This window comes from Lepus europaeus, chromosome 10 (assembly GCF_033115175.1).
Source record: "Lepus europaeus isolate LE1 chromosome 10, mLepTim1.pri, whole genome shotgun sequence".
NCBI classification, from domain to species: domain Eukaryota; kingdom Metazoa; phylum Chordata; class Mammalia; order Lagomorpha; family Leporidae; genus Lepus; species Lepus europaeus.
In genome coordinates, this window is record NC_084836.1 from 39,495,656 (window position 1) to 39,522,311 (window position 26,656).

The 26,656-nt window shown below is 39.1% G+C and overlaps 1 protein-coding gene across 2 annotated transcripts in view; it reads right to left on the reverse strand.

The window, feature by feature from the left end:
• Nucleotides 1–26,656, reverse strand: part of ACSS3 (acyl-CoA synthetase short chain family member 3) — a 353,512-nt gene that overhangs the window by 105,788 nt on the left and 221,068 nt on the right. For both annotated transcript variants that reach the window (XM_062203158.1, XM_062203157.1), the window contains 4 exons: nt 21,151–21,285; nt 15,276–15,416; nt 5,886–5,966; nt 5,370–5,465 (listed from right to left, as the gene is read on the reverse strand). In XM_062203158.1, the coding sequence (XP_062059142.1) occupies nt 5,370–5,465; nt 5,886–5,966; nt 15,276–15,416; nt 21,151–21,285 (453 nt within the window). The remainder of the gene's footprint in view (nt 1–5,369; nt 5,466–5,885; nt 5,967–15,275; nt 15,417–21,150; nt 21,286–26,656) is intronic.

The following is a 26,656-nucleotide window of genomic DNA, read 5'->3' on the forward strand; positions in this document are numbered from 1 at the left end:
TCTTGACTGTTGAACAGTTTTTTTTTTTTCCATATGATTTATTGAAGTCTTTACTGATCATAGAGTTAATCATATGTGTATAAAGTGAATTGAGTGGACAGTGCTGTACTGTATCAATTCAAAGCCCTGGCCTACAAGACCAGCATCCCATATGGGTGCTGGTTCAAGTCCCGGATACTCCACTTCTGATCCAGCTCCTGGATAATGTGCCTAGGAAAGCAGTAGAGGATGAAACAAGTCCTTGGGCCCCTGCACCCACATAGGAGACCCAAAAGAAGCTCCTGGCTTCTAATCAACTCAACTCCAGCCGTTGTGGCTACCTGGGGAGTGATTCCGTGGATGGAAGACCTCTCTCTCTACCTTTCTCTGTAACTCTTTCAAATAAATAAACCTTCTTAAAAAATTAAAAATAAAGATAATTGAAAACATATCTTTGTAAAAACTAAGAATGGAAATAAGAGAGGGATGGGGAAGGGGATGGGAATATTGATGAGAGGGTAGGCATAGGTAGAAAAATCACCATGTTTGGCCGGCGCCGTGGCTTACTAGGCTAATCCTCCTCCTGCAGCGCTGGCACCCTGGGTTCTAGTACTGGTTGGGGCAACAGGTTCTGTCCTGGTTGCTCCTCTTCCAGTCCAGCTCTCTGCTGTGGCCCAGGCAGGCAGTGAAGGATGGCCCAAGTGCTTGGGCCCTGTACCCTCATGGGAAACCAGGAGGAAGCACCTGGCTCCTGGCTTCGGATTGGCGCAGTGCACCAGCCATAGCAGCCAATGGAAGGAAGATCTCTCTGTCTCTCTCACTAACTCTACCTGTCAAAAAAAAAGATAAAAAAAAAGAAAAATCACCTTGTTCCTAAAGTTGTAATTATGAAATGTATGAAGTTTATAACCATGAAGCTATATAGTTCTGCATACATTCCTACAGAATCACTTCCTAGGATACAGTTTAAAAACTTTCCATGGGACCCCAAATTCCCTTAAGCTGATTGGTAAAAATAGCATTCTAAGTGTTAAAGTGAACATATGGATAGGATTAAGTGTTAAAATGATCATATAGATAGGATTAAGTGTCAAAGTGATCATATACATAGGATTATGTGGTAGTAATAATAATAAATAGAATGAAAAAGGAATGAATGCTCCAACATGGGAAGAAGTCCATACAGTGGACTCACAGAATGATAATCACTTTAAGTAGCACTCTGATGTCAGAATCAGCCCTTAAGGCATTCTGGTCTGGCTAAAAAGATCATGAGAGCATTTCAGGCATGGAAAGCCAAGAAGCTTTGTCAAAAAGTGTCCTATGGAAGGACCTCTCTGGATAAGACTTCAGTGGCAAGAAGTGGTCAAAGAAGGATGTACATATCTCTGAAGGGAAGAGAAAACTTCTACGTTGCTTATGGCCTTGACTAAATATTAACAGTGTGTGGGTTTAAAAGGCTTCCATAGCCTAGGCAGCTCATATCATGAGCCTTGGGCGATCACGGACATGCCATCTAAAAGTGTTAATTATTAAATTAACAACAGGAGTCACTGTGCACTAACTTCCCATGCAGGACTCTGTCCTCAAAGAGTTGTATTTTTACAGCTAATAGTAAAACTTGCTATCAAATATTTACTTGATTTTACTGTATTATGTGGAGGATATTCTTATGTCTCATAGGTTTTACTTATGTCTAAGTGCTCACAAAAGACATATCATTCTTGGCTTCTTCTTTAAAGTTAATGAAGTTTCTAAAAAAAAAAGATGGCTTAAAAAATAAAGTGAAATCAACTTTGAGATGCAATGAGTCTGAACAACCCTTGTCTCAACTGTTGGGGAAAAATTTTGTTTCCAATTTGTTGAACTCTTAGTATCAAGTTAATCTTCTGTATATAAAGATAATTAAAAACAGATCTTAGTAAAACAATAAGATGGAATAGGAAAGGGAACAGGAAGAGGGGTGAGAGGGCTGGTATGGTGCAAAGAATCACTATGTTCCTAAGGTTGTACTTAGGAAATGCATGAAGTTTGTATTCCTTAAATAAAAGGTTTCTCTGGGGAAAAAAAAGACACCAATTGTACATCTTACTGGGTACAATGTGTCATTCTGATACATGTATATATTGAGCAATGTCCAAGCAGGGTAAATATATTTATATCCTGGAGCATTTAACATTTTTATGGTGAAAACATTAAAAATTTCTATGTTCTAAAAAAATTAATTAATCAAAAAATCCAATAAAAAGGATAAACAAGCCTCATTCAACCATCCATACTTTGAACTTGAGAAACAATAAATGTCTAAGTGTAAACAGCACAAACATTGTATTTCTCAATTCTAACAGCAGTTTAATACTTTCACTATAAATACTTATAATAGTAACCTTGGCTTTGTCACATTTATAGGAGCAATATGACAACTCAATGTAATCATCTGGTGTTAAGGTTTATTTTGTTTACACCAAGAGGAATGGTTATTTTAATAAAAGACAATTATTTTATTGCAAGGATTTCAGTATGAAACACATTTATCAAGATTATTCTATGTTGTAATTATTAGCAACACCCAAATGCTTATCAAATTGGCAAGGTACAAAAACATAATGGGAAAATATGAAGCAATATGCATGGTTTAAAATTTTTGTCAAAGACTGCCACAGTACCTCTTGGTATTCAGATAGAAAACCACATTTTTTTAAAGATTTATTTCAAAGAGAGAGAGAGAGGGAGAGGGAGAGAGAGAGAGAAAGAGAATAAGATCTTCTATTTGCTGGTTCATTTCTCGAATGGCTGCAACAGACAAACATGGGCCAGGAACTCCACCCTGGTTTCCCTCATGGATAGCAGGAGTCCATATACTTGGGCCCTCTGCTGCTGCTTCCCCAGGAACATTAGCAGAGAACTGGATCAGGAATTGGCACTGTGGAGACTTGAACTGGAATTCCAATATGGGATGCTGGTATTGCCAAGCCTAAACCATCTAAAAATGAGAGGGGGGCAGCACTGTGGCACAACAGGTAAAGTTGCCTCCTGAAGTTTCGGCATCCCATATGGGTGCCAGTTGAGTCCTGACTGCTCCATTTCTCTGCTATGGCCTAGGAAAGCAGTAGAAGATGCCCCAACTCCTTTGGCCCCTACACCCATGTGGGAGACCTAGAAGCCACTCCTGGCTCTGGATCGGTGCAGTTCAGGCCAACTGAGGAGTGAACCAGAGGATGGAAGATCTCTCTTTCCCTCTGCCTCCCCTTTGCTCTCTTTTTAACTGACTTTCAAATAAATAAATAAATCTTTTTTAAAAAGGGGGGTGGGCGGACAGCTGTTGGAACGTAGCAAGTTAAGCTGCTATTGGAGACATCCAAATCCCGTATCAGAATTTCTGGGACAGAGTCTCACCTCCATTTCCAATCCAGCTTCCTGCTAATATGCCCAAGTACTTGGGCCTCTCTGTCACTCACAATGGAGACCTATTTGGTGTTCCAAGCTCCTGGGTTCACCAAGGTTCAGCCCCGCCATTGCAGCCATTTGCAGAATGAAACAGAAGATGGAAGATCTCTTCCACTCTACTCTTCACATCGTGTCAGTCTCTTTTAAATAAATACATAAACTTTAAAAATAAATAAAAGTGAATGTAAATGGCTTTTACATGGCAATGGGGACACGGAGAACTACACAAAGACAGAGCATAGTCTCTCGTTTTCTTCAGATGCATTACGTTACAGAATGTTGAGACTGTAAAGGACCTTGATATCATCTTATCCAGAGTCCACATATGAAATTCACTGCTTCACATTCCTTGTTTGATAGAGATCATTTTATACGAAGAGAGCCTATGTTTGAGAAGTTGCTCATTGTAATACCATACCAAACATATAAATTGTTCCAAAAATGTAACTCCCTATAAATCTGCATTAGAAGACTACTTTATGTGACAACTATTCAATATAAAAATACTTATGATATACATATTGAGCATATTATTTGCTAGACTAACTATCCAACCCTTTCATCTCATTATTAAATGAAGCTGTTTTCATCCTATTTCTTTCAGATGTTTTCTCCAAGTTAATGATGCTTTCATTCTTCCCATGAAGTTGAACACAAATTTTCAAATGTGGGAGAGTGGTCGGTCATTGAATATTGCTATAGTCGGAGTATGATTTGGCTCCCAAACTCATGTAGAACATTAAACTCCAAAATCATGTTAATGGTACTAAGAAGGGGGAAACATAATCTAATTATTGTATTTCGGTCTAGTGGAAAGTCCTCGGGTCATTGAGGGCATGCCTTTGGAAGGCAGTTCTCACCAAAGTGTTGTTCGATAAAGTCTGAGCTGGTCCAGCAGCTCTCTCCCTGCTTCCTGGCTAACCAGGTGCTGATTCCTCAGCATGCTCTCTGCCACTGCCATCCTCCATGCAGACCCCTAGAGCCCTCCCAGTCTGGGATTGTGAACCTCCAAAATACTTACCCAAAATAGACCTCTCCCTCTCATAAGTATTTCCTCTCAGGTATTTGTTATGGTAATAAAGATCTGACATATACACATTCATTTTTTTAAAAGCAATCCTACAGTTTATGATTGGATCATGGGAAATTTTAATACCTTGGGATTTAACCATCTGAACTACAAACAACTCAGGTTTCCCTTTTTTCACTTCTGAATTATATTTTATTCAATTAAGACTATAAAGATTGTTGTACTTTTCAATCTTGTGAACTTTGTCCCAAAAATACAAAATCATTTTGAATGATAATTAAGCCATTATACCTCTAAGATTTTGATCTATAATCTGATAAATATGTTTGATAAATTTTCATATCTTTGATAAAATTAAATAGCCATATGAGGACAGTTTGTAGAATATACATAGAAACTTTATGCTTCATTGAAATTAATATAGGCATTCAAATCTCCAAGCAGTTACCTAGTCAGCTATAAAGCTGGCCATTCTACTTCTCTTCATTATACACAAATCTGTTGTCAGAAACTTTTAGTTAAGACTGAGAAATCATATTCTTGGAAATCCACTAATACTACAAAGACAAAAACAGGTGAATCTATCTGGTCATGTTTTATGACAGATATTTAAATTTTTAGAGCTCTAAAACAAGTATCAATTTTATAATACTTTCTAGAAATCTGTGAGGGATACACATCCAGCCTGTTACCGTATGTTCTTCAGAACTTAATTTTTACTGACTTTGTTCTTCAGTTCAACTGAAATAACTCGATATTGTTTCTTAAATATCTGTTCATTTCTTCAACTCATATTTGTAACCTGAGAAAACATTTTTAAAAAAGGTCTCAAGTCTACACCAAATTTTTCTGTTCCTCTTCAGGACTGCTTCTCAAAAGGTTTCAGTAAACAGATATGTTTAAAATGTACTACCTCATATAAAACTGTTGTGTTCCCATGCAGAAGAGGTCCGTAACAGATATAGGAATGTCCGACGACCCAACCTAAGTCAGAAGCTGCCCACCACACCTAGGAAATAAGAAGATAAGAAAATGAACATATTTTTGTAGTATTTGTCTGAAGGGCCAAGTGACAGGGTAGAAAAGACAGAGTGAGAGAGAGAGTGACAGTTATAGTGAGGGAGTTGGGGGGGGGGGGGTAATCGATCTTCCATCTGCTGGTTGACCTCCCATATGCTCACTATAACCAGGGCTGTGCCAGGCAGAAGCCAGAAATTTTATCCATATCTCCAAGTACTTAAGTCATCATCTGCTGCCTTCCAGGCACATTAGCAGGAAGCTGGATTGGAGGCAGGGGTAGGAGGACTCAATATGTAATGCAGGCTTCCAAAGTGGCAGCTTAACTCACTGTGCCATAACACCTGCCCCTAAAAAACATGTATCTTGATCAGAGAAAAGTCATGTAATGTGAGTCTGAAATCATGATTACCTCTCCAGGTTTAAGTCCATATATTGATGACATTGACCAGTTCAGCATTACAGCATATCCCCCAGTAGGCCTAACCACACCCTAAGAAAAAAAAAAGTGAGTTAAAAATCAATAAACAATTTATTAACAGATTATCAAAGTTCACCAACTTTAGCAGTTCCTGGTTTAAAATACTTTACATTCTATAATATACAAATTACTTTGGCTTTTATATTATTGGTTAAATCATTAGTTTTATGCATTCTCCAACACTTAACAGAGAATAATATGTTCTCCTCAGTATCATTCCCACATAACAGTCTCGACCTTTTAAAGAAAACATAATTTCACAAAACCACATGCAATGAACATTTTTCCAGTGGTGGCACACACAATCAACATTTTATTTTCATACTTATTCCCAGAACAAAAATGGAAACCTTCAAAATTAAGTGCACAGAAATGTAAAAACGTAGTTATGCTTCTAAAAAACAGACTAACATGCAGACATCAGTTCCTTAAGATGATGAAATAATGGACAGCAACTTAGAGGAAACCTCATCACATGCTAACTGGATTCCCATTACAACTTTACACTGCATGATGGAAGCCCAAAATTAGGCCTGAGGAATGCTTTAATAACGAATTCTGGAATTCTGCTGAAATAGGATGTAAGGCTAACCAATTTGCCTTATATTGCATCTTGGACAAAAGTTGGCACGGTTATATATTTGCCATATCACTTTCACAAATCAGCTTCAAGTACCTTTCCACAACAGTGTAAACCCATTCAACTCCAATATAATATTAATATTTGAACACTGGTGGTATGAGTCATTATAAATAAGAACCATGGTCAATTTAATAGCTAACTCCATTTACTGCTCCATATAAATATACATTAATCACCATTTGCTCAATAAGATACAAAAATATAAAAAAAGTCAATTGTACAGATTAATACCTATTAAATGCAATACAATATTCATTCTCATGGATTTTTCATACAGCAGTTATAGCTGCTCTATACAAAAGATAACTGTTTTATATAAAAGGGCAAATATGGTCCTAATTAATAAATGTGCTATTAATTGTACTTTCTTGGCAGAGCTCTGCAGCTTTCAAACACATACATGAATCAAGGGAATGAAAAAGAAATTGACTTTCTGTTAGTCACCGAAATTGCTGTGCTCCTCAGGTACTACCAATAAAACATAAGTATCAAGCTGTGGAACATATTTTATCTACCAGCAACAACACCTGGTCTCTTGGCAAATATTAGATGCAGCTTTGTTGGCATCTGAAAGCTGTTTTCTAGGTTGTACGACATGGCTAATATGCAGCTGGCCCTCCTGATCACCTTGGGAATATTAAAAACCCTAAGCCCCCTGCCAGTGGGCTTCACACATGTACTTGTCCACACACACCGAGCAACTACTTGCCCCATTAAATTCCACCCTGTTCTCTACGTCAGTAATCACCCGAGGCTCTTGTCATGAGCTGCTAAGGCTACGGAAGCCTCTTGAGTTCACTAACTCCAACCTTATTTAGACAAGGCCATAGTCAAAGTGGAAGTTCTCTCCTCCCTTCAGAGAAAGGTACCTCCTTCTTCGATGGCCCGTTCTTTCCTCTGGGATCTCACTCACAGAGATCTTTCATTTGGGAAATGTAGACAATACATTTAAAGGACAGAGTAACAAATTTCTATATACCTCACAGATGGGCACTTCTTCAAATAATGTTTACCAATGTGGCTTTGTCTGCAAATTAGTGGATGCTTAAATCTATCTGACAATTTTTTTAAACGAGATTTAAAAATAACAGCATGCATGAAAAAGCATTTGAAAATGTAAAGGCTAATATTTCTTATTGACAATATTATTTCCTTAGTTCTAGTACTTTTTTTATTTTATCTTGCAATCATATTACCCAAAAGGCAGAAATGTCAAAATAATTAGAGGTTGTCAGCAATGATTCTCATTAAAAACACTTAAAATGGAGCTGAAGGAGAGAGCAAGCCACAATTTCTGTTTTTCTTTGATCTTTAATAACCACTTACTGCTCCTTTCTTAAAGGGTAAGTACAAAAAATTTCAGTCAAGCATCAATTCACCATTCATTAATCTGGACTCTAGATCAGAAACTCGTCTTGAACATTTCCCAAAGTATTTGATGATACAATTTTCAAATTTCTGAGGATCTGATATTGTGTAGAACTTTATGTTGTATTTGTAGGTATTTCATGGCAAGTTTGAAAGTTAAAAAAAGCGAAAGATTAGTTTTAAAAAGAGCCTTTATTAAAATATTTACTTGTAACTAAAATAAGGTATTTTGCTTCTTCTTTGCCCTATTTTCCAGATATTAAATGCAAAAGAAACCCTTCTCAGCTTCTGAAAGCATATAAATCAATTTCAAAAAGGTAAATCAATATATTCCAAGTAGATAAAATGAATCAGAAACTAAAAATGGCATTTTAAAGTACATCTGAAATGCTGTATAAGAGGCGAAAATATGGATTCAATACCCGTGCTGACTCCTAAGACACAAGCCTGCTGTACTTTAGTCTTTTGATCTCTGTATTACTTTGTATGTGTCCTTGAATGCCACCTACCTTAAAAGTAAAGGCATCAGATAATCTAATATTCCCTCTGCCTCTTTCTACACACACACACCACAGCCTACTACACTGTTTTGGGATTTTATGTAAGATCAGTCAAAATCCGTAAAAATCTTCTGGAGAGTTTGAAAACCTCTAGGTCAGAGTAACAATCTGTGCTTCAAATAAAGACATGAAAATGACTTCTATCTCAAAAATAAGAAAGGAGACACGAGAAACTCTCTTCTCAGTGGACGACCACTTCTAATGCACATGGTACATAAAAACTCCATCTGCACAAGCAAAATGATAGGATGATTATTTGTCACCTAGGAATGGGCCCAGTCACCCCAGATGGTTCTTTATGATCTACAAAGTAATGAGCTGCTTCTGAAGTTAAGGAGTGCCACAAGATACCACACATGGGGCCAATAAAGACAGAAAACATGTGAGCTTCAAGTGTATTCAGGTTTTTTTGTTTGTTTGCTTGTTTGTTTGTTTTTGACAGGCAGAGTGGACAGTGAGAGAGAGACAGAGAGAAAGGTCTTCCTTTGCCGTTGGTTCACCCTCCAATGGCTGCCACGGCTGGTGCACTGCGGCCGGCGCACCGCGCTGATCCGATGGCAGGAGCCAGATGCTTCTCCTGGTCTCCCATGGGGTGCAGGGCCCAAGCACTTGGGCCATCCTCCACTGCACTCCCTGGCCACAGCAGAGAGCTGGCCTGGAAGAGGGGCAACCGGGACAGAATCCAGCGCCCCGACCAGGACTAGAACCTGGTGTGCCGGCACCGCAAGGTGGAGGATTAGCCTAGTGAGCCGCGGTGCCGGCCGTGTATTCAGTTTTCATTGCTGCAATTTAAAAAAAAATTGGATCATTAAGCTTTGCAGAGGAAGATGAAGGAGGACTGAGAAGTGTGATAAGATAGTGTTTGGGATTTTTCATTCTAAAAATGTGTGTGTGTGAATTGATCTATAAAAATCTGAATGGCAAATCTCAAAATACTGAGACAAGAAAAATTTCATGTACAAGTCTATCATTTTCTGTGTAATGAAGGCTTTACAGACACATATACATTTACATGCAATAAACAGTCATATGTACATAAATATGAGTATAGTTGTATATATTTGCACATACATGTACATGCTTATTATACATGGTTTACATAAGTAGTAACATGCTTCAAAAAGCTAGTGGAAAGTAAAATTAAATGGTAAGTTTATCTTAGTAAAAAAAATTTGCAATTCATAAGTTTTTTCATGATTTATATTTTGAAGAGCCATAGTACACATAGATTTCAAAATTTTGTTTATAGCAAAATAAACTTACCTTTAAATTCAATTTTTAAATGAACTTTTTTAAGTATCCCCATGTGTACATGTATGTGTGTGTATGTGTGTGTGTATTTTAACTCAGCCTAAGTCAAAAAAAGTAAAAGAGAAATGAGAACTACATACTGTATTTTAGTAAAATGTATCACAAAATTATGGTTGGCACCAGAGAGGTGGAAAATAAAATGGTTCTGATTTTCTAAAAAATCTAACACATCAACAATAATCTTGTCTTGTGGCTTTGCAGAAGACATCCCCACTTTCTAGAATAAGCCTGCAGCCCTTTTCTGAGTCTATCTCCTACTTTTCCGTGTAAATACCTAAAGACTTTGTGGAAGTTCTATCTCTTCCAGGAAACTGTCCCCATCCTAGAGATGGTGTTAAATGTCTCTCAGTCCTCTTCTACTCTCTCTCTTCTTGTCAACATCAACAAAGCATGGATGTCACCACCCAGTGGTGCATCTCATCCAGACCTGAGTGCTAGAAGAGAAGGCTATGGATCACCAGCCCAGTGCCTGGCATGGAACAGACATTTCATGTATTGACTGATTGACAAAATGAGAGAATAGTTGAATGAATAGTCACACATTTGAACAAGATGATTCTTTCTTTTTTTTTTTTAATTTTTTTATTTTTATTTTTATTTTTATTTTTGACAGGCAGAGTGGACAGTGAGAGAGAGAGAGACAGAGAGAAAGGTCTTCCTTTGCCGTTGGTTCTTTCTAAACCATATTCTTCACTCAAAAGAAATCCTTGAAACTTGTAGAACTTTGTGAATCATCCTTTAAAAAACAGAATGTTTCCCTTTGGGATATTTCATCAAATGAAGTCTCCTGCTACAGGCTTCTAGTTGGTTCTGAAACTCTCTCTATGGAAGACACTTCAGTAGCTGTATAATTTTTTTATCGACTTTAAACTACTATGAGATGAGGGGCAAAGGTATAGCAAGTTCAACATTTTACCGCAAGAGTTTTAACAGATTTCTTTTGAAGCACACAGCTTTTTCTATTACTTTCTCTCATTTTTTTTCTCAGGCAAGCAGTATGTGTAAGTCACCAAACAAACAGGAATAAAAGTTGCCCAAAATGAGAAATGTACATCAGGACAAAAGGCCTTATCTGTCACTGTCGTAACATGGCTTCCTTTCAATCCTTCCCTTTGGCTTCTTTCCCCTTTTCTCCTTTGGCATTGCCTGTTTTTCAGTTATCACTGCTCCTCCATGTTATAAAAATGGAGTAAGATAAATATAACCGTCACTAAATCCCCCTCTCCCAAAAGGACACCATCCAGATGAGGGATTATCTTACTGTGTAATGTTTTGAACTGTCTTGAATACAGGCACCCAAACCAAACAGGAAAGAAGCCCACAACAACACAGAAATGTATGCAAAGCTGTTCGGCTGTGGTTGCTGGAATATTTAGAGCAGTTAACAGATAAACCTGTCATATAGCAACCTGAAAACACCAAGGTTGGCAGATGTGCAGATGCAAATACGCCCTATAAATACATTTGCAAATTCTAACCAAGCAACAGACTACCTTATGTGAGTCTTGTATATGCCAATGAGAAACAAAAATTTTAAGTAGAATATTTTATGAGCTCATAATCATATTTGATCCTCAAGATCAAATATCAAGGAAACAAAGTATATGACGACACAAGATTTATACCAAAATACTTCATTACTGTATGTGTGCTCATCTTTCCTATACACTCATTCTGGAGATACCAACACTGAAATTTCAGATTCCATTAAATCTCTTTATGCCTCTCAGAGAATAACGAGTATGAGGGACTGACTGGAGAAGTAAGAGCTCACTGAACAAATACTCTGAGGACCCAACAAGGCCAAATGTCACAGTTACTGCCACAGCAAAGACAAAGACGTATGAGGCAAATTCTTAGATCTCAGAAACATCCAGTGTCATGAATCTAAGTAAACTAAAACTAGTCCACACGAATAAACTTAAATAAGGGCCTAAATGTTTTCTGGTAATATGTAACTTCAAAGAAATTGACATTTTAAAGTCCACAGGAGGAAAAAGGGAAGCATTCTGATAGACACAAGATGACTACATTATTTTCCCATTCTGCATGTTCTACTTCGCAAATCTCACTCCGTGATGCAATGACCAGAGGTCTATCTCCACCCCTAGATGGACTTCCTGCGTTTAGTCTTTCACTTATTTATTTATTTATTTATTATTTTTTGACAGGCAGAGTTAGTGAGAGAGAGAGAGACAGAGAGAAAGGTCTTCCTTCCGTTGGTTCACCCTCCAAACGGCCACTACGGCCGGCACGCTGTGCCAATCCGAAGCCAGGCACCAGGTGGGCCCAAGAACTTGGGCCATCCTCCACTGCACTCCCGGGCCACAGCAGAAAGCTGGACTGAAAGAGGGGCAACCAGGACAGAACTGATGGCCCAACCAGGACTAGAACCCCAAGTACCGGCGCCACAGGTGGAGGATTAGCCAAGTGAGCGGTGGCGCCTGCCAGTCTTTCACCTTCAACTACTGACTGAGCATCTCCATAACAGTGGCTTCCCCTCCCCGGCAAAAGACGCATCATCTATAATACAAAGGATCTTCAAAAAGTTCACGGAAAAATATGTGTGAATTTCAAAGCCTTTTTGTACCCAAACTTATTTTTAATTTCATTTCTCATGAATAGTTTGAAATACCCATACATGTTTAAGATCTACCAGCTCCTCAGTCTCTAATCATTCATATTTCAATATATATTCAAAACTGTGGTAACCAACACAGTACCTAAAAGGTCATCTATAGAACTGAAATTGACGCTTTAAGATGCGATGACTTTGAACAGCCCTTGTCTCGACTGCTGAGGAAGAGTTTGTTTTTTTATTTTTCCCCAAGCTATTTGTTGAACTCTGAACTTAGTGTAGGGTTAACCTTACCTGTATAAAATTAATTGAAAATAGATCTTCGCAAAAAAAGGAAATAAGAATGAGAACAGGAGAGAAGAGGAAAAAGGGTAAGAATGCAGGTGGGAGGGCGGGTACAGAGGGAAGAATCACTATGTTCCTAAATTTTATTTATGAAATGCTTGTAGTTTGCACATTTTAAAAATAAAAGGCTTCTGGGAGAAACAAAAACCACCTTCCTGTGCTCCCAATTTTAAAGTCTTGGTCTCTTCCTCCGCCTCAGTTCGAGTTTTGAACCAAATCTGATTCCTCCCTGTCAACTGTGCTATCCTAAATAAATTCCTGAACTGAATAGTCTGAAAAAGTCTTGCCAATAAATGGATCACAGTCCATCTGACCTCACCTGAGTTCACATATAACTGACCTCCTCAACCTAGAGGCACTGTGGTTAATCTTAATCTATTCTAATACAGAATGAACACATCCAATACACATACATTAAACGAGTCACATTCAATGTGAACACAGAAATATCCAACTAAAGCCTTCTCCTATTTATTGAGATAAATTAGATAAAGTATATCCTGGGTGGTACCTCAGGAAGAAAGTGAGGATAACAGGAACATCAGGGGATCTTCAGTTTGGATGCTGAAAGGAATCCAGAAAAATCATTTCTTGACCCAGAGAAAAACTGGAATAGCTGGGATTCCTCCTCATTTGAAGTTATCACTTCTCAGCTTAATGCTCTACATATTACTTTGACTTTATTTCTGCTACTCTGACTGAATCAGCTTTGAATTTCCATCCAGCTTTTTTCTCCTCCTATACACATCTTAATCTAGGTAACAGTAAAGTGTAGAGTGATTTGAAGTCTTGAGATGGTACAAGTGTTTTGTTTTGCTTTGTCTTTTTTTTTTTTTTTCTTTTGGTAAGATTCCTTCAAGCTTTTAAGGAGTTAAAATGGTTGTTTGGATTTTCAGGTTTTTTTATTTGATTAGTTCATATTGTCTCCAGCTGATTTTTTAACATTAGACTATAACTCTGCGGACTCTCCTTGTGTTTGACAGGCAAATATTCAGCTGGACTCCATATGACTGATATATAATACAGAATTGCAAAAAGTAAGGGGCTATGCTTATGAACAGCCAATCATCTGACCTCTTCAAACACAAATCTTCTGAAGTCTGAAGGAATATTTATTTTTCAAGTAACTGGAGTCATTTAAAAAAACCATAAACTGGCCGGCGCCGCAGCTCACTAGGCTAATCCTCCGCCTTGTGGCGCCGGCACACCGGGTTCTAGTCCCAGTCAGGGCACCGATCCTGTCCCGGTTGCCCCTCTTCCGGGCCAGCTCTCTGCTGTGGCCCGGGAGTGCAGTGGAGGATGGCCCAAGTCCTTGGGCCCTGCACCCGCATGGGAGACCAGGAGAAGCACCTGGCTCCTGCCATCGGATCAGCGCGGTGCGCCGGCCGCAGTGCGCCTACCGCGGCGGCCATTGGAGGGTGAACCAACGGCAAAAGGAAGACCTTTCTCTCTCTCTCTCACTGTCCACTCTGCCTATCAAAAAGAAAAAAAAAAAAAACCATAAACCTTCAATTCACTTATATGCCGTTATTTACTTTTGTATTCAATAAAAAATTATTTGGTGCTAATAATATATAAAACACAGTAGTAGACCAAAATGTCACAAACCATGAAAGAGTATATTCCACTACCAAACATTTTCCATTTCACAGGCAAGTTTCATATGATATGTCTTAAATTTCCTTTTCAAAGTCTAATAAAAAAAACCACATCATTTTAGGAATAAGAGAGTGTATTTTCAGAACTCCAGTGCCACTGAGAATTACAGTAAGAGAGAGGCCATTCAGGATGAGAGTGATCATGAAAGTCCCTTCCTCCACTAAAATTTCATGATTTTATGAATATCGAACCTTCCAATAAAGATGAGCAAGGAAGACGATACTATAAGCTTTTACGAAGTTGGATGAAAAAAACAGTATTAGTTAGAGATACCAGGCAAAAGTGGTATTTGTTGAGAGCTGACACACCCGTGAATGTTGATGCTTTTAGCTTTGCTTTGTGAAAACACCTTTCGTGGTAAACAGATTTAAAGCTCCTTGAGTATCTTCTGTGCTGTAAATCAAACAGTTCAATACTGTGGATAAACTGCCTCTTGTTCAAAACGTCTAGGCCACTTCTCAAACTCACATTTATAATAAGGAATTGAATTACCCTAAATCAAAAATCAATTCCATGCTGTATGGAAACTGTACCTCAACTGAAAAAAATATATTTCATTTCCAATATATTTTATACAAAATTATTAAACCAACTAATATTCAATCCAATAGGTATTAAAATCAATAGCCAACTAAAACAGATATATATTGCTGGCTTTTGAGAAGATTTCATAATAAATAGAGGCATAGCATTTGACCTTAAAGGTAGTGGACATTTTTCTCTATTTGGAATTAAGCACTCAATTTCTTTAAGACATACACTACATACAAACTTCAATATACAATTTGTAAGCACTTTCAGTTACCAAATATTCTTGGTACAAAGGCAATCCCAGTTATCCCAAAGGGAGTGAATACCTTAGGCAACCCTGTTGTTCCAGATGTGTAAAGAATGTATAGTGGATGCTCCGAAAGAACAGGAACACAATCGTGTGACTGGGCTTTTGCCATCTCTTCATCCCAATCAAGATCACGACCTGGTGTCAACGGAACCGTCTCCTACACAGCAGAAACACAGAAAGATGCATTGTAAAAAAGGAGATGAAGGCAAGGGAACAAATGAGCTAAATCTCTGTAAGTCTGAGTACGTACTGAAAAAATCTAAGCCTACACATCACTAAACCTAAGACTTACAGCTAAAAATCTCAAGGTTGTGAGTTAAGGTAAATGTCTATAAAAGTTCAACACCTTGATGTTGGCTTTAGCTGAACTGACAAAAAGAACATATTCTATTTAAATCTACAAATACCCAACAAATTCAATGTGATGCAGTTATGTTTGCACTGACACTCAGAGACCAACCCAGAGAACCATGTTTCCAAAATGTAAGTATCAAGTAATTTCTCTTTTCCATCATCTATTTCTTTTACTTTTGAAGTGCTGTTGTAGTGAAATGTCAGCTAACCTACTAAAACTTCTCTTTATACAGGAGGCATTTAAATCACCTTTCTGAATAGGAGAATGTTGAATTGTGTTCACCAGTGATGGAAAATTGCACTTTTGATTTCTCAAGATAAAAACTAGCTTTTGAAATTAATCAAAGTCTGTATCATGCTATCCAACTATTCTTCTATCTTGGTTACTAATTAATGTGGTAGAAGTGTTTAGGTTTTCCCTGAGAACTGGTCACTCCAGTGTAAACTTTGTGATAATATGGTCATAAATAAACAGATATCATTTTATAGAAAGAAAGCAGATCCATTTTAGTATGTGGCAATGAAATGGCAAGACAAGTGAAGAGGAGGGAAGTGGCTTATGGGAAAGCTACTCTTATTGGAATTAGAGCTGTTTAAGTAGTTATTACCCTTCAAACCTCTGGTTGTTTTTCCTTAACACAGACTAAACACAAAATCACAGCTTGAAAACTTTATCACTGATGAACATGTTATCCCAGACACAAGCAAGGTTTGTGCATGCCTCAGTGAAAAAAGATTCGCCACCTAGAGATTATGTAGCCATTCATTTCTCCAAGGCAATCCCTGAGCTAAGGCCAAAGACTCAGATTTACCTAATACAAGCTACTTCTTTTCTTCTAGACTCCTTAATATGTTACTCAGGGTTACAAAAACTGGTCATGTATTTAAATACATATGCTTACAAACTGATTCCTTCAATACAGCACTACAAATATAATGTCTAAATGAATAAACCCACTTATAGAAAACAATTTGAATTAAGGCCCTTCAAAGTCCAATTGTCAGACCCAACTGACTGAAAGACACAAGGTGTGCCATTTAGATAAACAAAGATAACTATTATCAAATCATGCATTTTTGTTTTATGTTAGACAAAAACAATTTCAAAATATTAAACATTTGACATTATGACTGGAAACTTATAAAAATCATGTTCCAAGATGAAAAATGTGAATTGAGTGATCACAAAAATAATTATAGATCTATGACTTTTGTAGGTCTCTAATTAAAGACTTGACTAGTTATTTTTCAAGCTAAGAAATAAGGGTGAGTATAAGCAAGATTTTATAAAACAGGGGGAAAAATCAACATTCAGCTTTTACATTTATGCATTTACTTCTAAATTTATAGATATATCTTTTCTGGGTATTTTGATTCTTAAAAGGCAGTAGTGGGAGAGCACCAAGGATGCCTGATGTGATGCTCCTTTGATTCTGTCATTCATTGCCTGCCTGCAGCTGAGGAGTGGCAGCCAAGTTTTCACTTCCCCTGGCAAAAATGCAATCCTGGTTAATGAGACTCATCATCCAGTTTCATAACATGAGTCTCTCTAAACTCAAAACAAATGCAGTCCACTGGGCTTAATTACTGCCTCAACAGTAGGTCTCCTATAAAGGCCAGACTCCCTCAAAGCCCTCATCGATATGAAAACCGAGGAAAGGGTCTGGTGAAAAAGGGAATGGGAGAGAACACGGCTGGTCATGGAGGAAGTGGGCAGTGTAGCTCTGTCTATGAAGAAGAAACAAAGAGAACTGCACTAGAAAAATATGAATAGTAACATAAATACCATACCTAATGTGCTTACCGGGTAAAAGAAATAGTACATATACTGTTGGCTAAAAAAACCAAACCAGAGTTCAAATCCTGTCTCCATGCTCACTGGTTTGTGAGACTTAACTAAGAAAAAGTATTTGAAAGCACTTAGAATTGGGCCTAGTACATTCTATTAATTCACACTGAGAATGAATAACAAATGTGCTCGTTTATTCACATAAACACATTTTTACAGATCTACCATTCTCTAACCTCTTACCTCTTACCCAAAGCTATATTTTTGCTTCCCTGACTTAAACAGCAACAAAACCTTTTTAAAAAATATTCTTGTAGCCTGCACTGTGGCATAGCAGGTAAAGCAGCCACCTGCAGTGCCTGTACCCCATATTGGCACCAGTTCAAATCCCAGCTGCTCCACTTCCAATCCCGCTCTCTGCTATGGCCTGGGGAAGCAGAAGATGGCCCAAGTACTTGAGCCCCTGCACTTGCTTGGGAGACCCAGAAGAAGCTCCTGGCTCCTGGCTTTTTGTTTTGTTTTGTTTTGTTTTGTTTTTTTAATTCACAAGCTTTTATTGGGATTCCGCTCCCGGGCAAGGTTCCCTCCCAACAGAGCAGGGGCCGGGGAAGTCGCACGTCAGGGCTTGGGAGGGCTCCTTTTATAGATACAGGATGCGGGGGTTAAAGGTTGAGGCAGGTCTGATCCTCATTGGTTGACCTTTAGGCACCCATGGGGACCCTGACAAGGACTTTTCTTCCCCGGAAGTGCGGGTAGGGACTCTCCATTCACGGAAGTATAGGCCTTCTCTCCTTGCAGATCCCAAAGCTACCATCCCAACCTTTTGATGATAGGAAAGGGGGCGATGATAAGTCTCTCTAGCTACTTCCTGCTGACTGGGGACAATGAGGTACTCTTCACTGGCATGGGGCGATGTCTCAAGCCACTGTCTCCTGGGTGGGGAGCCAAATATATCCCTGTAGCAGCATTTGGTAGACCACCTGGTTGCTTAAGGCCTTGGTTCGTTCCATTATCACCTGCTGTAAACACAGACACTGTAGTATATAAGTCAGGGTGAGAATAGCAACCAGTGATCCTAAGAGTGGCATTAACCAGGTAATGATAGGATTTCATAGAGGAGAAGAAATGAGGTGGTGGTGGGGGGGTCTCTGGACCCTTGTGAAGACTGTTTGATGGACATGGCTGAAAGCTGATCCCAGCCAGGACCGGGAGAAAGGCCACTCAACTTTTGCAGGTAGTGGGGTTTGTCTGTAGAGAAATTCTGAATAATCATACAACATTAAGTGGAGGAGAGGACCATCAGTACACACAGGTTGAGAGTAGAGGCATTGGAGGTAGAGTAGAGGTTATGATTACAAAGGAATGAGACCCAAGTGCGCTAGACAGGGTCTAGAACAAAGGACAGAGTCATTATTAGAGGACCCAAGAAAGGTGCTGTCTAAGCCACAAATAAGTTCTCCGATTGAGAGACAAATAGAACCTGACAGAAGGGGCTTGATAATAATCTGGTGGGCTTTAGGCCTTGTAAGTTAAGAGGCCCAGACCTATCTATCTCTTCACATAGGGTACATTCTGAGAGGTGTGAACCTCCTAGGGGAAGGCACCCTGTTGACTTCCATTACCTACCTGGCCTGGGAGGAGAGCTGGCCAGGTAAAGGCAGGTGACATCTCTAAGAGGAAATTTACAGTTCTGCCTGCAATGTTGCTGACCCTACTTGGCCGTCCCCTCAGCTGTGGTGGTCACTTTGGAAGCTGGGCTGAGTGAAGGGCTTTTCAGCTTACAGCCAATAAGATCTGTGGCTCTAACTTGGGCATCCTTTGACTCCAGGGCAGGTCCATTTCCAGTGATCCAACTCTTGGCTGGCAGAGCTGCCATGGCTCTTCATAAGCTGACTTCTTCTGAAGCCCAGGCTTACCACACTGAAAGCCACTGCAGTGCACCGGCCTGTACAGTCTCCTTGAGGGGAGATCACTGTACAGAGCAGCCTTTAATAGGCCTGCCACCTATCTTTACATTGCTTCTGATACCTAGCTTTCTCTTCCTCCTGGTTTTTGTTAAAGCAGACCAGAGGATGCAAGTTAAGGGGGTGCTCAACTCCCATCTCTAATTTTTGTGGCCTTAACTAGAAATCTATAGTCACAGGCATGTTCTGATAGTGGTTTCTCTGAGGTAGATAATGCCCAGGAGGAAAGCCATGTCCTCACTTAAAAAAACTTTCTTTCTGGCCGGCGCTATGTCTTAACAGGCTAATCCTCCACCTTGCGGCGCCGGCATACCGGGTTCTAGTCCCGGTCGGGGCGCCGGATTCTATCCCGGTTGCCCCTCTTCCAGGCCAGCTCTCTGCTATGGCCCAGGAAGGCAGTGGAGGATGGCCCAAGTCCTTGGGCCCTGCACCTGCATGGGAGACCAGGAGAAGCACCTGGCTCCTGGCTTCGGATCAGCGAGATGCGCTGGCCGCAGTGGCCATTGGAGGGTGAACCAATGGCAAAAAGGAAGACCTTTCTCTCTGTCTCTCTCTCTCACTATCCACTCTGCCTGTCAAAAAAAAAAAAAAAAAACAACTTTCTTTCCCTTTGTTGCCTGGCTTTCAATCAGTGCAGCTCCAGCCGTTGTGGCCATCTGGGGAGTGAACAGCAGACGGAAGACCTCTCTCTCTCTCTCTCTGCCTCTGCCTTGCTGCACTTCTGCCTTTCAAATAAATAAATAAATCTAAAGATATATATATATGTGTGTGTGTATATATATATATTATTCTTAAGATCTAAAAGCTGAAACAATTAAGAACATTAAAATCATTGAGTGCAGCAGTTCATAAAACACAGCCTACTAAAACTTTATCCAGGAATTTAATGTAGTGATGGGAATTGTTAGGTGGTAATCAAAACGACATTATTTTAACATTCTCTGTTTTCACATCTTGTCATTTGAGGGCTTCCTGAACATACCTCTCAAGAGTTCTACAAAACTGAACATGATTCAGCACTCATGTAATTTCTCTTCTGCAAAAAATTTTTATCTGCCAGAAATCCAAGTTGATCCCACTGTAAATAACTGGTGATTATCAGGTCAAAGTTAATAGGAAATGTATTGTAAAGTATATCCATTAATATATTATATTAGTGTATCACAGACTAATTTTTCTGTTTACTATATTCATGCTTTATTTTTTCTGCCTACAGTTTTACTTCTGACCTAAATGCTCTCCTAAACTGGAAAAAAAAAAAAACATTTTGCATACAATTTAATCCATCTTCCCAAGATGCAAGATAGGAGAAGGATTATGTATACAGTCAGAGCACATGTATTCAAATCATGAGTCCATGCACTTACTAACTAGGCAAATTATTTCTATGTTCATTAATTCTACTTTTTTAAAATGTGATAATGATATCTCCCTAGCTCATAGAATTACTGGGTACATTTAAAAATCCATTAGTAGAGTGTCTTAAAAACCAAATGTTAAGCAATCAAATTACCGTTTGTTAGTGTTGTGGTAAAACTGAAAGTAATATGTGAAATTACATCAGCATTAAAGACAGAACCCAACTCTTTATTATGATAGGTCTGTGTTTCAAATGTCTTTATTCTAAGCTAATTTTTCAAAGACCGTAATATCATTTGAATTTTTCCTAGAAAAATCAGTGGTGTTTTTTTAAAGTAACAATAATTATCTCTTTCAAACAGACAAAATTCAATCCTCTTTAACACATTACCGCAAGCAAGAACCAAATTCAATATTCAGTTTACCATATTTGGACGATTATAAATGAGGACTTTGTCTGGCTTGTGGTGTCCCAGTCGTAGAGCTTCTTCTATAAGTGGTTTATATTCTACCCTCCGGCCAGGTTCAATACCAAATGATGCTGTAACAAGCACTTTGGGCTACAATGAAAAAAATTGAGAATTCTTTAATAAGTCCAATTAAGGCAATCACAAAATTTCAGAAGCAGACTAGCAGCTTACCATTTCCAGAGAATGTCTGAATGGCTCTGTGCTCTATTGAATAAATGGCTTGAAAACCCAATACACTTTTTTTAGATGTTATAAACCTAAACAGTTCCACATGAATCTCACCAACTCGTTCACAATTACAATGATGATTTTGGCTTATAAGCATGAGCTGTGCAAAATATATCTCAAAGAGTTCATTAAGACAGGTGGATTTGCCACATATTTGAAATGAAAACCTCAGTTGTAGAGCTCCCTGCTCCCCCCTAGAACTGGTTACTGCTTAGGTTGGAGCCTGTCTTAGAGAGCCAGTCTGTTACAGTCACTAAGAATGTCTAACATTTTCTATGTATCTCTTCTAAATGTCTAAAGAGACCTCAGAAGGAAAGAACCTGAATCTGAGATCAATTTTTAATGATTTTATTAATTCTAAATATATATTCATGCTTGCCAAATACCATACTAACTTTAGCATATTTGTCATGGAGGATCCTTAAATGTTTTAAATTTCAATTCCCACAAAGCCTAGACCTGCTTTTGCTGTTAAGACACATTTAACAGGGCCGGCGCTGTGCCACAGCTGGTTAAAGCCATGGCCTGAAGCACCGGCATTCTATATGGGCACCAGTTCAAGACCTGGTTGATCCACTTCCAATCCAGCTCTCTGCTATTGCCTGGAAAAGCAGTACAAGATGGCCCAAGTCCTTGGGCCCCTGCACCCACGTGAGAGACCCGGAAGAAGCTCCCGGCTCCTGGCTTCAGATTGGCTCAACTCCAGCCATTGCGAACAATCGAGGAGTGAACCATCAGATGAAGATCTCTCTCTCCCTCCCTCTCCCTTGCCCCTCCCTCCCCCCACTTTCAAATAAATAAATAAATCTTTAAAAAAACAAAAAGATACATTTAACACTCTTTATATCATTCTTCAAGACATACTCAGGAGTAGCCAAAAGAAGTCCCTAGGGAAGACTTGGTCCGGGCTGATCTCCATTCTTCAGTACATTCTGGGAAGGCCTCACATGTTCAACTACAGCCAGAGTTTTCATTCATCTCCCCTACGGCACAGTAAGTTCTCCAAAGCCAGGTGAGGATGTCACTTATCTTTATGTCCCCTATGCCTGGTACAGTCTGTGCCGTAACACAGCCTTGAATAAATATTTGTGGAACTGAACCAAAATTTGAATTAATTTGCAGAAACAAACATACCTTTATTTTCTTTATGTACATTATTTCTTCACTAAAAAACCCATAGTAAAGGAGATGGATAATAAATAATTCAGGAGACAGAAAATCAACCCAAGGTATTTCATCTATTTCTGAATTCTGGTTTCTGAGAAACTTTTTACTGTGCTAACTATATGCATATATAATAGTTTCTGCTTTTGAATATCATTTAATATTCATGGAGCTGAGACTCGGTGCAGTTACATAGCTTGCCCCAGGTTACAAGTGATAGAGGCAGAAACAGGGCTCATTCCATCTGATTACGAAGCCTTTCCCTCTCCACTATGTTAACTGGCTTTTAAAAGAAAGAGAAGAAAGGAGAAAAACAAATCTTGTTTCCTCTTATTATAGACTTTAAATGTTTTTTTTTAGTATAATTCATATTTTAATATCTGTAATAATTTCACAAATAATTCTAGATAACATTCCCCAAGATTAGAATACTAAATGAATGAAAGTGAGCTAGGTAACAAATTAAGAACATACATGGTATTTGTAAAAATTTGAATATTTCATACTATCAAAAGTAGAGCCTTCCTCTGGAAAAAAAATTCCTTTCACATTTATATTAACAGCCTCTTACTGGGACATTTTATTGGATCTAGACTGATTTCTTAGAATACAGTCTTTTTATCTTTATTTGTTAAAACAATTTTTTCCTTTGGCCTACTAAGTCATTCCTTACTTACTGGTGGAGATATGCTCAGAGATATGTATCCTTATGTGACTTCACCATTGCAGAAGCACCACGGACTATACTTCTGCAATCTAAGACAGCTACAGCACCACCAGGACGCAATGCTCCCAACACCCACCCTGGGATATTCCTCCTCTCACGGACAGAAGGGCCAAATGACATATTTGGGAAAAATGACATAAAAACCATAGATTTCAATTCTTAGTTTTATCTAAATACATGAGATGTGCATCTCTATATGTATGTTCTCTCCTGAAATCGGACCTGCCAGATGACCTTGCCCTCAAGAATATGCACTTATTTCCTAAATTTCCTGACAAGCTTACCTGTTTCTATGTGTGTTATGAATGAAAACTCCTCCTAAGTGTAGAGCTTAACTTTCATAAACCTTTTTTAGATATTTCAATTTCTCATACTTGGAAAATATTTTTGGCAATACATCCAATACTTTCATCTGAATGATGTTTAGTATTCCCATACCTACAAAACTGGGATCTATAGCTTCCTCAGAGAAGTCCTCAACTTCTCACTGACTGAGAAGTTAGTGACTGACAGACATTCCCCTAGATTTCCTTTGTAGGCACTAACTTAATGTGTTTAAAAAAGAAATGGGCCGGCGCCGCAGCTCACTTGGCTAATCCTCCGCCTGCGGCGCCAGCACCCGGGTTCTAGTCCTGGTTGGGGCACCAGTTCTGTCCCGGTTGCTCCTCTTCCAGTCCAGCTCTCTGCTGCGGCCCAGGAAGGCAGTGCAGGATGGCCTAAGTGCTTGGGCCCTGCACCCGCATGGGAGACCAGGAGGAAGCACCTGGCTCCTGGCTTCGGATTGGCGCAGCGCACTGGCCGTAATGGCCATTTGGGGAGTGAACCAATGGAAGGAAGATCTTTTTCTCTGTCTCTCTCTCTCACTGTCTAACTCTGCCTGTCCAAAAAAAAAAAAAAAAAGAATTAGAAGAAGAAGAAATGGGAGGCACAGCACTGTGTCGTAAAGTTAAAGTCCCAGCTATCCCACTTCCTATCCATCTCCCTGCTATTGCACCTGGGAAAGCAGCAGGGGATGAGCTAAGTGCTTGGGCCCCTGCACCCATGAGAGAGACCCAGAGGAAGCTCCTGGCGTCTGATCAGCTCAGCTCTGGCTGTTGAGGCCATTTGGGGAATGAACCAGCTGATGGAAGACCTTTCTGTTTCTCAAGTAAATAAATTTAAAAAAAAAAAGGGGGGGGGGGGAATCCCAGGTGGTTTGTCCAGAAATCAACATCCTGGTTCCAATAACTAACCTTTCACCAGGTGAAGTAAGGTAAGCAAAGCCTGACTCTATGCCAAGCACTCAGGGACTCTCAGTGTTAGCTTCCTTCTCTGTTAAGGATGTCTCCTCATGGGATTGTCCAAGTCTAAAAGTCAGCTGTATGTTATACCCATATCAACCATCTTTCCTTTATCCTCCTGCTACGAGCTTCTCCTTCCTAAAATGCTTTGCTTCTCAGATGAGCTAACAAAGGTTCTTGTTCAAGCCTCGAGTTTCTTCCCCATTCATGTCATGCTTCAAACTTGCCTCTCCTTCACAGTATGGATGATAGGATGCTCACCTGTCAAAATCCTCACTGTGTAAGTTCTACAGAATTCAGTGCACAAAAAAGCCTGTCCCTGTCAGCTCGCCTTCGCTCCCTCCTCCTTCACATCACTCAAATACATGACACTCAACACATCTTCACACCTAATATACTTAGACACTCAAATATGATTAGACTCTCAAACATGCACACACACATACACACACATACATTTTAAAGATTATTTATTTGAAAGGCAGAGTCAGAGAGAGAGAGAGAGAGAGAGAGAGAGAGAGATGAAAAGAGAAGGGGCGATAAAGAAATACCTTCCATCTGCTGGATCACTTCCCAAATGGCTACAACGTCCAGGGCTGGGCCAAGTCAAAATCAGGAGCCAGGAGCTTCTTCTGGGTCTCCCGTGTGGCAGGGACCCAAGAAACTGCACTGTCTTCTGTTTCTTTCCCAGGTGCCATTATCAGGGAGTTGGATCATAAACAGAGCAGCCAGGACACAAACCAATGTCTATGTGGGATGTCAGTACTAAAGTGCCTGCTGTGCCACAGCGGCAGCCTAGTAGACTCTTAAATATATTTATACACTCAAATATATGACAAACCACTCATTGTCTTCTCAAATGAACATTACCCTTTCCTTCTATGATGCTTGACTCATACACTTTTTCCTTTTTAAGTTCCCACTACATAATTCTCAGCTAGCTCAATAGTAACAAAAAAATCCAATTCAAATCTCATCCCCTTCTGAAAGCCCTCTTCATTTACCTCAACTAAAAGAAAGTGCTCCTTTCTATAAATCAGGGGACTGCAAATTATGGTTGTGAGCCAAACCCAGCCAACACCCTATGTCAGTAAAATGTGGTTAGGACACAGCCATTCCCATTAATGTATTTTCTGAGACCACTTTCATTCTGTAGTGTTGTACTTGCAACTGATACCATGTAATTCACAAGGCCTAAAATATTTACAAACTGCTCATTTATAGGAAAATTGTTGCTGACCCCGCTAATTAATATATTAAAGATAATAGTGGGGGCAAGTGCTGTGCATAGAGTGTTAAGCCGCGACCTGCAATGCCAGCATCCCTTATGGGGATGTTCAATTCCCAGCTGTTCCACTTACAATCCAGCTCCCTGTTAATATGCAGGGGAAAACAGTAGAAAATGGTCCAAGTCCTTGGGACCCTGCATCCCACGTGAGATCCAGAAGAAGCTCCTGGCTTCGGATTGGCCCAGCTCCAGCCATTGCAGCCATTTGGGGAGTGAACCTGAAGATGGAAGATCTCTCTCTCTCTGCCTCTTTGTACCTTTGCCTTTTAAGTAAATAAACAAATCTTTTTAAAAAAGATAATAATGATTGCTAATATCTTTTAAATGAGCTATACGCCAGATGCCATGCTAAGTGTATTAAATTCAGTATTATCTCAATGATATTGCACAACAAACTTAAAATGTGTATATTAGTACCCCACTCAAACATGTGATCCTACCCCTCCTGGGCACCCTCTATCAATCATTGGATTATAGCTCCATTATTGAAAATATATAGATGATAAAACTAGTTATTAGTCTATTAGATAAGCATTACTTACAACCCAGTTCCAAAGACAGTGACAGGCACACAGAGGGAATATAATAATTATCTAGAATAAATCCAATAGTTTTTATTTCTCTTGTATATTTTATATGCCCAAATATATTACAAGCTAACTTAAAAGTATGCATCTTATCTTATATTTTACATTCCTCAAATCATAGAGCAAGGTCCATTTCAAATAGGACCAATTCAAAAATAAATGTTTAATTAATAAATATGCACCAACA